The following is a 14,415-nucleotide window of genomic DNA, read 5'->3' as shown; positions in this document are numbered from 1 at the left end:
GAATTCTCCTAGCCGTTTGACAATAGATCGTGTGACAAGTCCTTTCAGGCCATTACCAAATGAAAGGTCAAAGTTATATATGAAGATAGTTGCTCATATCCTATGTGGCTTTGTTTAAAAATGATATATTGTATAGTATTTAACATGGCTAGGGGGTGGAGTTAAGAAGCAAGGACATCTTCAGGGAGCTGTCACTACAGGTGATATTGTTGGCAAGATCGCACTGTTTAGCGTCTCTTCTGGTCCTCAAATCAAATTCGGTCCCTTGGTTCTAAACTGTTTACAAGAGGCTCTGTTCTGGTCTTACACCTGTAAATGTCCATCATGACGTGTACAAACGTGTTCCCCAAACATGTCCTTAGCTGGCTCTCTTTTGGGCCCCAAACTTTTTCTGCGGTATAGTCTTCATTTGCAAATCTGCCAGTATGACGTTCGGGGAGGGGAGGGTGTTAATTACTTGCATTTTAGCAACCCAATTAACGCTCATTTGGTTGATTAGCGAAATCAACAGGCTAATTGGGTGCTATTTCACAGCATAAATTGAAATAGATAAACTGCAGAGTAACCTTGTGTCCCAAGGATACTGCTTATAATTATTTATCCCCTTCATGCTTCCAATCCAATACTTGTAACTGATAGTCTATGATACTCTGTTTCTTGATTAATGTGACAGATCCGAAAGATGAAAAGAGCACGCAGACTTGCTTTTGGCAGGCCTAGGTCATGTCACAACGAAATGGATACGGCATCTCAGGCCACAAAAATATGGCTTCACAGGGCAGTGAGTTGAACTCGAGAAATATCACTCTCAGACAAAACTCCGAGCATATATGCTCACCTTGCTTCTTTCATGTCTTTATAACAATTTTGTATTCAAACATCTAATAAAATTTGATATTTGAAAAAAAAAATTATTGCAGGATTTAACAAGTATATCACTTCGTACTTTGCACCATTGCTATTGTATGGCGCAGAGTACATGTTCTAAACAAGTATACCTGCAAACAGTAAAGATTGTTTAATATTAATAAAAATATAAATGTTAAATATAATAACTAAATCACTCTGCCGGCTAACTGGCTAGCGGTCATTGCCAAGATGAGTTTAATTTATAACACTCTCCTCTAGTTCGGGACATTACAGAAATGTGTGAACATGATATTAATTCTAGAAAGGGTATTTTATAGTGTTTGTAAATGTTAAAAAGAAAATTACCAAAAATATATAGATTTCCATATTGAGAAGACATGTTTCACTCTACTCCCACTGTACTCCCCCACTCCTGATTTGCTGGTCCGAGGAACTATATGTTTGTCCTAAGCTCTTGAACGAGCTTGATAGAAACCAAATGTGGAGATAGTGAGATTCTGTTACCCGAGCCAGACTACCGACTTACCGATCTTACAGGTTGAAATAAATGGGCAAGGGGGGGGGGGAGATATATATATATCTTCTTAACCGACCAAGCTAGATAACCACGAAACATGATGAAGTATATCAAAAGAAAGGCTCAATTTGAAATCTTTTTTTATTTCAGATCGTTATTTCATAACATGATAGTTGCATAAGAGATAAAAGGCGCAAAATAGAATATACGGTAAAAGGCTTCGAACAATTAAATAGATATACAATTAACGTTAAAGGGATAATATATCTTCGTATGAGATCTATATTTCACAATAAAAACATTGTGAATAACTCATAGAAATATAATATATTCTATTTTACCACAAAAACGGCAGTTTTAGCTATTTTTTCAGATATCTGAACTGGTCTTTAGACCACGTGACCTCCATTGATGGCTATACTCTGTTAAAATCTCTTAAGAGATTTTAACAAAAAACCAAACTTTTTAGAAAAAAAACAGGGACTAACTTTGAATGTAAAAATGGATTCATTAACCATTGGTTAGTATGGGAAAATTGTTGTTTACTCCAGGAAAATTCATTTTTTGGCCGAAACGAAGAGTTATTGTTATTTTTGTTATGCCTTGGATTGGCTCCATGGCCCAAAAGCAACAGTAAAAACTCTTTATCTACGGGTATGCGTCATATATGTAAACCCTCAATCAAATCCGCACATGGTCAGCTGTGTCATACTGTAGGAATTTGTTTGTTTATTGATAGACTATGTTTCTATTAAACCCACAGTTCTTAATAGTCATACCGAAACGTGCACTTGGCTGCCTCTTTTTGGGCCTCTAAATCATTTTCTTTGGCATGTAGTTTTTATTCAGAAGCATGCTAATATGTCGTTCGGTGGGGTGGGGGGTGGTGTTATTAAAAAACAATTTTATTTGTTTAAACGGTCATGTGATCGACAGGTAAGGTGATACTTCTCGGCATGAATTAAAAAAGATAAATTGATAAATTACAGGGTATTCCCTAGTATATTGCTAGTATAATTCTCTTATGCTCCCCCTCCCATCCTGACCTCTTGTAATAACTACCCATTGTTTTGATATGAAAGATATGAGAGCGTAAATTAACTTATCTCAACTGCACTCCAGGGAAGTGAACGTCTGAGTCACGTTACCGACGCTCACGTTTTACATAACGTTTTTATTGGTGTTTCATATCACTTTTAATAACTGTTGGCTGCTTTACCAGTTAGAGGGTACATGTACAATAACATAAACAAGAGAAAATAATGGAACATGCCATATATTTATGCCGATATTAAACTAAATATGTGTGGCTCTCATTTTCACTTTTTGTTAAAAGTTTTTTAACATTGAACATAATATTTTTAGGTTAGAGTGTCTACATCTGTAGCGGTGTTTTAAAGGGTCAGGAAGTTTACAGGTTTGAGACGCACCATCATGACAGTGAGTGAGGTGCCCCTCCCCCCCTCCACACACACACACACACACACACACACACACACACACACACAATCACCCGTTATGGGTGTTTTTAACTCCATGCAAAATGATGTATAGTTATAATTTGTAGAAAGCTTCTTGTAAACAGTTTATAACCAAGGGACCGAATTTGATTTGAGGACCAGAAGAGATGTATAGTATTTAACATGGCTAGGGGGTGGAGTTAAGAAGCAAGGACATCTTCAGGGAGCTGTCACTACAGGTGATATTGTTGGCAAGACCGCGTCCAGATACCCTGAGTGTCAGGGCACATTAAAAGCTAGCTTGTTCACTATTCATACCTTGTCATGGGATCACTTTTAGAGGCCCTGAGGAACAGCGACGATGTTCGATTTCCGTCAATCAAATAGAACTGATCCGCAGTTAATCTGCAGTTTAAAGTCACCAGTCCAAAATGAAACGTAAAACAGATTTAATTTTGCTTTATTTAATTGTATTTACTGTATATAAGATGAAAATTAGCAACAACAAAAAAACATATTTTTAAAGAAAAAGATATACCAGATGATTTGCACCTTTTGCTTATCAAAAGAATTTGCTCCTGGAGATATAAACATAATACATGTGCTTGTTGTGTGCCAAGCTTGACAGCTACATTGTATGCCCGATACCACCATAAGGACTGCGCAATAGCTACACCAAAAATCAGTTTTTAAAGCAAAATTTGCTTGTGTTGTGGCACTGACCTTGGAAAGCAAGATATTCTTAGTTCAAACTTCACACTCCGCGTCAGCCACACTCCGCGTCAGCCACTCTGCACAAGATAACGTCAGCGCAAGGTGGCACAGAGCTGTGACGTACAAAGCTTGTAACTTCCAAATAAGGAAGCTCCAGGCGGACACAGCTGTGACGTACGAGACTTGAGACTTTCAAATATGGAAGCGCCACAGGCAAAATTTTGCCGGATACGCCCGCCTTTTGACGGTAGTGGCCAGAGTTTGGTATTGCAGATATGGGTTATATATGAAATCAAGATCAACCTGGCAATACCGAAATTTAGAACTTATGGTACGCCCAGATGATGTTCATTAAATAGATGTCATCTGTGCGTGTGTCGTTTTTTGACGTAAATAATTTATTTAAGTGGTTTGACCCAATTTAGCACAGTTATACCATATTGTGCCATATTGTACAACAGTTTAACCGCACCTGTCTGATCAAGAAACTGAACAAATTAAGGTGAGTGTCATTGAACCATTTATAGAAATTGCTTCAACTAATTCCTAGTGCATTTTAGGGAAAAGAAAAGCTCCAACCAAAATTTAGGTTCAAGGAGGAATTCCGGAGACATCTAAAGGTGTTGCTATACCATGAGGGATTCCGTCATGAAGTTGGTATCTGGTGTTGTTGCTTGAACCTGAATGGTGCGAATTATTATTTGAAATATTGACTTTACATGTACAAGTTTCTGGAGTTTTTTTAACTGTTATATTGTCAGACCACTCCTCGACAAGAGCATGTCTCAAGTCATTCAATGTGGTAGGCTGGACCACTCATTTTCTTACAACACTATGTCAAGCGTCCCACCAGTGGTCTGTAAATTTAAAATCAGGACAATCTACGTGCTCAATTCCCTGGCCTTTGAAGAATCGCTTTGTTCCATGAGCATTCTTATATCACTGAGCATTGAATGGTTTAAAACATCAGGGTATAAGTATAAGCTTAGCACCTGTATATCTCATAGTCACATTTGTGTCGAAGAAATGTGCGCCGTTATTCATATGTTATTTCAAGGGTATACAGTGAGTAAAAGAGACAAAATTTTAGAAATTTTGGAGTTCAACCCCCTTGATGCATATACTTCCTATAAAGTGCACAATGCTGTAGACGAAATAGTCGCAGTGCATTAAATATTATAGCCTACACATTTCTTTAATCTAAATGCATAATTGACATTAACAATCACATTAGGATTTACACATTAACTTAAAGTTAAAAAGACTTGGTTACAGAGAGTCACCACATTTTTTCTAGTCTTACACCGATCTTCCTCCCCCCTCAGTCTTTTTATTCCATATGCAACTTGTTGTTATAAGATTTCCACTCTCATGCAATGATGACGCATCATTTCCTGTATTTTTTATTCCAAGAGTTTATTCCCAGGTGGCTTATTGACCGAATGTTAGAAAATTAGGTCATCAACTGCTGCAAGCCTGTTTTTTTATATTACAGGAATCACTCGTAAATTTCAAACCACTTTTTAGTATTCTTTGCTCAAAATGTTGATCAGTATTACCTACCCTCCAAAATGCTTTCTGATGAGTACCAACTCACCTTTAAGAAATCTGTCTAACCCCTTTTGTCGAATGTTATGGATAAAATCTTCCAATAGGCAATCAGTTTAATTTGCTTCAATGAAACGAGGATTTACCGTAATCAAATTTCCAGATTCGTTTGTGTTGTGCAGCAATGTGGCAAAGACGTAGATGATTAGAAGGTAGATTCAAGTGTCTTCTTGAAGAGCGGATAATGGTTAAATCAATAATAGGTTCAAAGGAAAACCAAAAATTGTTTTAAGAAGATTACTGTGAGGAGATACAGGGGAAAATCTGTTTATATAGATGCATGATCAATAAGTCTAACTACATTTACTAAAACTGGTGCTTTCTAATTGCAGGATGGAAAATCAGGAGTAGTTTTACATTAAATTACGGTTAACAAAATCTAGTGTACTACGTGATGCATCCGTTGTGAAGACTAAAATTATGCTTTTTTACAAGTGGAAAATTTGAACCAACGCCCTATCTTAGACTTCATATCTGTTCCTTAAGATATACTAAACTTCAAGGCAATTAAGTTTAAGGGTCTTTCCTCAAGACCAAATGTATACATTTTATGATGTACGTGCCTGTGTGTGTTCAGTAATTGTTCACTTATTCCTCAGAAAAATAATCCACCAAATATACATATTTTGTTAAAATGCTTCTGGTTTGCTGTATTAATCGCCTTCATTTCTGCTACCTTTTCCCCTGGGGTTATTATTACAGTTCACTGTAGATGTATTGTTCGTGCAGTCTACGTTATACACGAGAAGAAATACGTCCAATATAGGGGAGACCGGGGTTAGTTGGACCCCGGGGTAAGTTGCCCCATCTCCTCCCCCCCCCCCGTCCCCGCCCCTGCCCCCCCCTCCCCCGTCAATTTATGAAAAAGTAACTACGAGTTAAAAAAAATGGCCACATACTCTTGTGAAGTGTTTTACTTAGGCTGTGAGTTGAAATAAATGATTTTTGCACCTAAAAGTAATTTTGTTTAAGAAACTCAAAATCTTTTTTCATAGGCTTTTGATCGAATATAATATATGTAGAGGGCATTAAACTTAAGCTCATTGTTTCAAGTTTCACAGAGATGTATCATCTTTGCTCATTCCAGCACCACAAATGGCTGCCATCCTTTAAGTAAAAAGTGTGCACACGGGGCTAGTTGGCCCCCTTGGCTCGGGGCAAGTTGGACCCTTATATTACCCACAAACCGCAACAAAGCTAGAGACCATTGTTGAAACAAACTCAAAGGTTTAAAACATTTGTTACTTTCTTTTAATAAAACGAAAATTTATTAATCGTTTTCATTCGTTAAATACCTGCTTTATACCATTATCAGTTTATTCTTAATTAAAACAAAACAAATTTTATTGAGAGATATTTTGGTTCTTGCAACACATAGCCCCCCCCCCCCCCCCTTACAACGTGACGTACGGAAACCTCAGTAAATCTGCCTCGTTTGAACTTTTTATTAATCAAAGACTCTCAAAAATCAATTTAATAAGTTAAAATTGAAAAAAAATGTATTTCAAGGCGTTGACATGGGATACTTGCCAACTTGCCCCGACCCTGGGGCCAACTTGCCCCGTGGCGGGTCAAGTGGGCCCCCCTGACGTCAACTGCGTTTTTTTTTTGTCAATTTGTGAGCCATCTAGCATTATATTTGAAAAATAATGCCGTTGCATACGTAGCTCATTTCATGGGGCTTACTTTGAAACTGGCTTTGTTACTCTACTCATTCCTAGTTGGCTCTACAAGGCCAAAAGTGTCTCACTGGGCCAACTAGACCGGTCTCCCTTAAAACAAAGCAGCCATGTGGCTATCACAGTTTTACGATACTGCAGCTTCCGTTTATCGACTCACCATGCTGCTGCTTTTAACTGCCCTTGACCCTTAAAATGACCTTGAAATTAGCCTAATTATACTCACAATGCCCTTTTTTGCTTTCTTTTCGAATCAGATAATCTTAATGATTATAATTTACGTGGCACTTAACCTCTTTCCTCTTTAGAAATGACCTAGAACTTGAAATTCTAAATAGAATATTATTTCCATTTTTTGAAAAGGTACTGGATTTTAATGAGAAAATTTATTTTTAAGCTGCATTTGGATTGGAGTCTTATTTTGTTGCCATGGTGACTGAAGTCCAAAGCTTTTCAGATGTAGAATCTATCACAATGGTCACTACATGTTGATGTTATATTCTGTAATGAAAAAAAAAAAAAGAATCAGATTTATCCAATATATTTCCCCTTTCGCAGGACAGAAATACCGAACGCTTTCTGGAAATTCTTTGATCAGTGATAAAACTGAATGCAGACACTGTTATTTGGCTTTAAAAAAAGTGCAAGTAATGGCAGAAGCTCTACAAAATCTCCCTTAAAGAAATGAATTCTCTCACCAATTTTCACTGTCCGCCTGAACAATGAAGAACATCAACCAACTATATTTTGTTCTATATATATTCAACAATCATTCTTTTCCAGAACATACTTCCCAGAGTAAGTGTCATTGAAAAGCCACAGCCACGGCTACCACGCAAATTACTCTAGCTGTCACTCACACACACAATTCTTCATTTTCTTTCTCGTTTTAAACGTGTTCACAGCTCTCATTTTCTAAGCAGATATGAAATTTCTTAGTCGCTATATGACTCTAGATTATCACAATCGTTAACTTGTTTTCTTTTCACCCTCTAAGCACTGGAAGCTACAAAATCATTTCCATGTGATTGTTCTTAATTTTAACAAATCAGAAAACTGGTCCATTTTAATTACATCCTACTTTGCAATCATCAGAAAAGTTTAGGGAAATGACAGTTTACCGTATATCGGTAACCTGCAATCTACAAACTGTGATTTAAATATAATTTGGTACCTAATGGTAGCTAACGCAGTGAACAACCTCCCTATATTCAGAGTATACAAAGTATGAAAAAACAACCATTTAAATTATTCAAATGCCCAAAGTTGACTTCAGAAAACTTTTGGCTTGCCTATGATGTCCCTCTACCGACCAACTGAGCCGAGATTTAAGAAATGTGCCCCTGCAGGCACGACGCGCGGGGAGGCATGAAAGAGACGGAGAGACTATTGCAGGTCCGCCACATTTAGGCCGTGTCCAGCTAGCACTCGGCTCTTTTCATTCTGAATGGCCTCAATGATATCTCAGGAGAGACGATTAAGTCAAGCAGTGTCAAACTAATGGAAAGAGCACCTGCCATTAGTGTTTCTAAAAAAGGAAAGAAATTCCTTTCGTTAATAACCAAGCCCTGCTAGTGGTAAATACCTGCTGAAGTGGGCTGTCTTCCCTCTTTAAGTTGTCGACTAGCACTAGGCTATAAATATCTTTTCTCAAAAAGTGATAGATGCCAAGAAGGTGCAACCTGAATCATTAAAGATGCTGTAGATATGCATAGTTTAAACAATCAGCTTTAAATTACTGACAAGCTATTGGTAATCCTGCCTGGTTCTTTATGTTTCTCAGAAAATCAATTTTCTTTCAAACTGGTCAATGTGGACTTGATAATGACACTTACAGCCCCTGTGTTATCTTTGCTCGTTGTCTAATATATATGCAGTATGTGTGACATATATTGTTTCACTAATGAAGCAAGCTCTTACTTTCTATCCCGAAGAGCGCATTCAGAACACGGATCAAATAACAGATCTGCAGATCTGTTAGTCAATTGTTCTGAATGCCCTCAATCAGCCTCATCCCAACCACAGGAGGACACATAGAAAAAGATTTAAAACCAGATTCCATTAATTACCATGATATCAATAGGAAGTGCTATTACCAGTGGGGCACAACAATAATGTACTTTCTACATGAACATCATTTAAAATACGGTTCCTTCCGTTCTGTCCCAGAAGTCTTATTAAGGCCAGGAAGACACAGAGATCAATGGCAGATATCTTCTATTAATCAGACCAAAAAATAGCCTTAAGCTCTAATAAAGTCAAGAAAAAAGGGCAACTCAAAATTTAAGTACGAGTAGCAAATCCAGGAACCAGACAGTATGATAATTACAAATCAAGACCACTTGAATGCTCTAGAGTATGTGTGATCTCGACCCATCCATCCCTACCCCTCCATCCTTACCCACCCATCCCAACCCCTCCATCCTCACCCACCCCTCCCAACCCCTCAATCTTCACCCACCCATCCCTACCCCTCCATCCTCACCCACCCATCCCTACCCCTCCATCCTCACCCACCCCTCCCAGCCCCTCAATCTTCACCCACCCATCCCTACCCCTCCATCCTCACCCACTCATCCCTTCCCATCCGTCATTACCCACACATCCCTACCCGCTCATCCCTACCACTCCATCCTTACCCACTTTACCCGCACATCCCTACTCATCCATCCTTACCCACACATCCCTATCCTTCCATCCTTACTCACTTTATCCATCGATCCCTACCCATCCATCCTTACCCACTTATGCCTTCACGTCCATTTGATGTTCCACAGTGATTTCCCCAGAGGTAAAATAAAATGCCCATATGTTTAAAAAACACCACCAAAGGTCACCAAGCTTACCAACAATGAGCATCAGCTTGATCTCGTTAAAGAACACTTGTCTAATAGCGTGTGTGTCTACCCTGTAGCGTCCCTTTGGCAGAGTTAGTCCATATTCAGGCCCGTAGCCAGCGATTTCAAAAGGATGGTTCTTTTTTCTGAAAAAGTAGACCTTTTATAATAAAACCCTTCAGTACCTAGATCAAATTTTGTCCAGAAATTACCGTTTTCCTGACAAAAAGGGCGAACCCCCCAAACCTCTCTCGTCTGCTGGTTTGATAAAATTAGGAGGTTGGTTCTCCTCTGCATTGCACACTCCTATTCATGCCACAGGTGCTCCGTACTACACACAGGGCTCGAAGACGGTTTCTCCATCCTTAAAACTTTGCATTTTTGTAGCAAATCACTCACAAGACGAGAGCTGTGTCCAAGTGTATTGTCTTGATGAAGCCTGTTGTATCCCTGAAGTCAGCTCTTGCAAATGGAATGACATATTTGTTAAAATATCACAGTCATTTGTAAACAAAAAGCTGTGGAATTAGACCTGTGACCGCCGTTTTAACCAAGTCTGAACTAAATTAAGGTATGTTATACAAACGGATCTTAAACAGACATCCAATTTGGCCAAAGCCGGTTGCTAGTTTAGCAATAATCATTTGCAAAACCCATCATCATTGTGATCTGCTCAATTTATTTTTCTTCCAGATGTCTGGCGCTTCCACCGTACAGATGCATGACGTGAATTCGGGAGTCATTATTCGACCTGCCACATTAGAAGACCTTGATGAATTATACGAATTTACTGATCAAGTTCACTGGGAAGTGTCCAAAGAAACGTTGAAAGTTTTGCTTGAATTAGTTGAAGTCGGGCACTACCTTGTTGCTGACCTCCATGGCAAAATAATTGGTCAGTACAGATCGAGTTTTTTTTTTTTTTTTTTTTTTTTTTTTTTTTTGCTCTTGGTGTGTGCGTGTGTGTGTGTGTGTGTGTGTGTGTGTATGTGTGTAAAACTGTTCCATTTTTCCTAAAGAGTTTGGCGGAGAGAGAGAGAGAGAGAGAGACGGGGGAGAGGAATATTAGCCAATTTATGTTTTCAAGGCTCGGCCTAAATAGTGTGATTTTGTAAGAAAGAAATTTAATACTTACAAAGCATGTACTAAACACTCTCATATATTGCGATATTCTACTATAGTGCTGTTTATTCTTTCAGGCTCATATTTAATCATTTTACTGGATGGCGAAAACGCCATGTGTAACTTCCTGATAGTAGACCAAAAATACAGGGGCTCAAGCATCGGTACGTAAGTTCTATTTGGCATAAAGTTACGCAGATTTAATGTGTACGTAGCAAGAAGAGGATATAGGGGCCTTTATTTTAAATGTCCCAAAAAGATTGAAGTGATTCACCAATATAGTAACAGGCAATGTGGTCTCATTTTGACTTTTTTTCGATATTGTGCTATACAAAAGCATTACTCCTTTTACTTTCATGTTAATTAAGCGCAGCATAATTTTCCAGGATATTATGTGTGCTTTTTTTTTAATTTGAAAAAAGTTTATTTAAGACATAATTCAGTGCGTTTTTTTCTCTCGTAAAATTAACAAATAAAGGCCAACGACATAACTTGAGTAGAGAGGCCTTTACAGAATTTTACTCTCATGTTCCTGTTTCAAAGGGTACTGAAAGGTATTCCAATTACAAAGTAAATAATTATGTTATTTTTACAATTAATACGGATTATTTTTTATCAATTACAGCGAAGAAAATTGTAGCAAGGACTATGGAAAACGCTGGAGATAGAAACGTCGTGATTTATTCCATTTACAACCGAATACAGTCTAACATAAAATTCGGCCTGAAAATTGGTGGGCAGCATGTACGTCTTTGCGAAGGTCGTTTTGATGTCGGGACCTTAAATTCCGATGCCAAAATGAACCACTCTGTGATCAACGTTATCCCAGCAAATGAGGTGGACTTTGAAGCTCTTCTCACTTATGACACCTCTATCAATGTATTTCAAAGGAAAAAGTTCTTGAAAGCGTGGCTGGCAAAGCCGTCGGCCATGTCGTTTGCAGCACTCACAGATGGCGGTGAGGTCGTGGGTTATGGGCAGGTGCAGGACGCACCGCGTACGAAAGTCATATCTCCGCTCTACGCTGATAATCCGGAAGCATTTAAGTTGCTTCTAAAAGCTCTTCTGGAATCCATTCCTACTGAGTCTCGTGTAAATATGTTTATCAACGTCCATTATGAAGCCGGGATGGAAGTGATAAATAAAAACAAGGGAACCGTGAAAATGTTGCCTGAGGAACGTGGAACCTTCATGTATACCAAGAGAAATTTGGAAATACCCAAATTTGGGAGTGTCTTTGCATTAACTTGTATCGGTTCCTTTCCCGCATGATCGGCTAGAGGCACTTGCAAACAATATAAGCATTTTAGCGCTCAATCGCTAATAATACCATTTAGAGAAACTGATTGCTGTCTTTCTCCAGTATGCAGGCGAACATTATTTGTAAAGCGACTGATGATATATGAAATTTTTAAAGAGACATGAATCTTAACTAGAGAAGTTCACAATTCTGTTTTGTGGTGTAAAAAGTTTAATTTTTTACATTCAATAATGATTACTGACCTTTAACTTAAAAAAGTCAAAAAGAAGACACAAAAAACACACACACAAAAAAAACTAACAATGTTAAACAAAAGGGTGCAGCCTATCAACATAAGTCTGTTTTGCTGCTTAGCATTTGATAGGTAAAAATGTGTATTATTGTGTAAACCATTGATTAAACGATCAATCGACAATTACCCAGCAAACATAGAACGTTATAGTAACGTTATGGTAACGTTATAAAACGCTCTGTGTTCGCTGGGTAGTGAAGTCCCTTAATACGAGAATTAGTACACAATAATCCGTAAATGGGTATGGGTACATGTCTCATATACTATAAACAATACTTGCAATAGTGCATAGTAAAGTTACAAAACATTTCAGCTCAAGTAAAATTGATATCTGTCTTTTTTTCTTATTATATAAGTAAAATGAAAATAATGGTAGCCCTTAAGGCTTATTCGTTCAGAAAAAGCCTTTTTCATGTTTTAATATATATTTTTATCCTTTTTTAAGTTAACGGTCTTTGTATGTTTGCATGGTTGTTATATAATCCCTTTCTGTTTAATATAATTTTTTTGAAAGAATAGGTCTTTTATTATTAGAAAAAATAATTTGCCCTATTCATTACCTATTCAGAAATAAATCTCACAAAAACAAAAGCAAACTGTGTTGTTTTATTTAATGCTTTTTCTGAAAACACATCTTATTATTTTTATCAGTCCGATATGTATGTTTTTCTGGATCGATCATGACAAAGAAAAGCTATACTCCCCTAGCAAAAAAGTGTCACCCCTAACGCAATGCGTAAAGTGATACAGAAAAACATGTCATGAACCGATGTAATTCATTAAAGGGATAATAACTCTTCGTATGAGGTCTATATTTCACAATAAAAACATTGTAAATAACTCATATAAATATAATATATTCTGTTTTACGACAAAAACAAGAGTCATATTATTCTGATATCTGTGCTTGTCTTCAGACCACGTGACCTCCATTGATGGCTGTACTCTGTTATAATATCTTAAGAGATTTTAACAAAAAACCAAACTTTTAAGAAAAAATACTGGGACTAACTTTGAATGTAAAGATGGATTCATCAACCATTGGTAGGTATGGGAAAATTGTTGTTTACTCCAGGAAAATTCATTATTTGGCCAAAACGAAGAGTTATTATCCCTTTAAACTTTAGAAGGGATTTTTTTTCACAAAAAATTAACTGAATGTACAACCAATTAATAAGCTAACCATACTAAAAATTCAAAGCCACAATTTGGTACTATGTACAGTATCCTCTGGATTGGAGGACACATCTGACGTTTCTGTTCGTGCAGGGAGCCGAAAAAATTGTAAAGTTTGCACAGTGATGGCGTTCCACATACAGTGCAAAGATAGTATGACATCATTTCTGTTTGTATCTTTATCCCTCAGCTATCCATTTCTGATGACATCTCACACATTTAAATGAGGTTATGATCTTGGGATTGAGTTGGTCATTGGGTGTCTGAATCTGGTTCGCAAACAACCAGCCTACTGTTGCATTGGCTGTTCTTGGAGTAGCATTATCATGCTGAAACATAAATGGGTGATTATGGCCCCCCAAGAATTTATCGGCAGAATCCCTTAAGTTCCTTCCCAGTACTTGGATGCATAGGTCTAAGTTAAGGTTTCCGTTGACCCATGATAGCTCGGGATCGACTTAGATTTGGAAGAAACTCTGGCAACCGTAAAATAGTGTCGTTTTTAAAAATGGTTTGTTTCTTCTATATTCTGGCTGTCACAATCGTTTTTTAAAAACAAAACTGGAAAATGCGACAGTATAGACAATTTCTTCAGAGCCCATTGGCATATAAACTGCAAAACTGTCCTGTATGGTGCCCAGTTCTCTTGGTCCAAAGTGCGTCATAGTGATGCTTTCTAGTGCATTTTAGGGAATAGAGAATTTTCCTTAAAGAAGAAAAACAAAATGTTGGTTGAAGGCGGCATACTTTGGCGAAGAATGCCAGAGTCACCAAAAGGTATTGCTATACCATGAGGAATTCCGTCATGAAGTTGGTATCTTGTGTTGTTGCCTTGAACCTGAATGGTGTCATTTATTATTTGACGTATTGACTTTAGAT

The 14,415-nt window shown here is 37.6% G+C and overlaps 1 protein-coding gene across 2 annotated transcripts; it reads left to right on the top strand.

The window, feature by feature from the left end:
- The first annotated feature begins 3,971 nt into the window (after positions 1-3,971).
- On the top strand, positions 3,972-12,935 carry LOC112042638 (uncharacterized). Of its 2 annotated transcripts, XM_087013585.1 has the most exons (4): positions 3,972-4,063; positions 10,379-10,580; positions 10,885-10,971; positions 11,433-12,935. In XM_087013585.1, the coding sequence occupies exons 2-4, from the start codon at positions 10,379-10,381 to the stop codon at positions 12,077-12,079; spliced, it is 936 nt and encodes a 311-aa protein (XP_086869711.1). In that variant the 5' UTR covers positions 3,972-4,063; the 3' UTR covers positions 12,080-12,935. The 2 variants fall into 2 exon arrangements, with proteins under 2 accessions (XP_086869711.1, XP_086869710.1); XM_087013584.1 differs by lacking the exon at positions 3,972-4,063 and having other exon boundaries at positions 10,142-10,580.
- The last annotated feature ends 1,480 nt before the right edge of the window (positions 12,936-14,415 follow it).

The sequence above is a fragment of the Lingula anatina genome, chromosome 5 (assembly GCF_051362555.1).
Source record: "Lingula anatina isolate TDL-2025a chromosome 5, LinAna3.0, whole genome shotgun sequence".
Lineage (NCBI taxonomy): Eukaryota > Metazoa > Brachiopoda > Lingulata > Lingulida > Lingulidae > Lingula > Lingula anatina.
The sequence above is the reverse complement of the archived record's forward strand: the minus strand, read 5'-3'. Positions and strand labels throughout refer to the sequence as shown.

Excerpts from the sequence above, each read along its gene's own strand:
- LOC112042638 (XM_087013584.1), top strand. The coding sequence starts at position 10,259 with ATGTTATACAAACGGATCTTAAACAGACATCCAATTTGGCCAAAGCCG. Across the intron at positions 10,581-10,884 it reads CCTCCATGGCAAAATAATTG|GCTCATATTTAATCATTTTA; the intron begins GTCAGTACAGAT and ends TTATTCTTTCAG. Across the intron at positions 10,972-11,432 it reads ATACAGGGGCTCAAGCATCG|CGAAGAAAATTGTAGCAAGG; the intron begins GTACGTAAGTTC and ends TATCAATTACAG.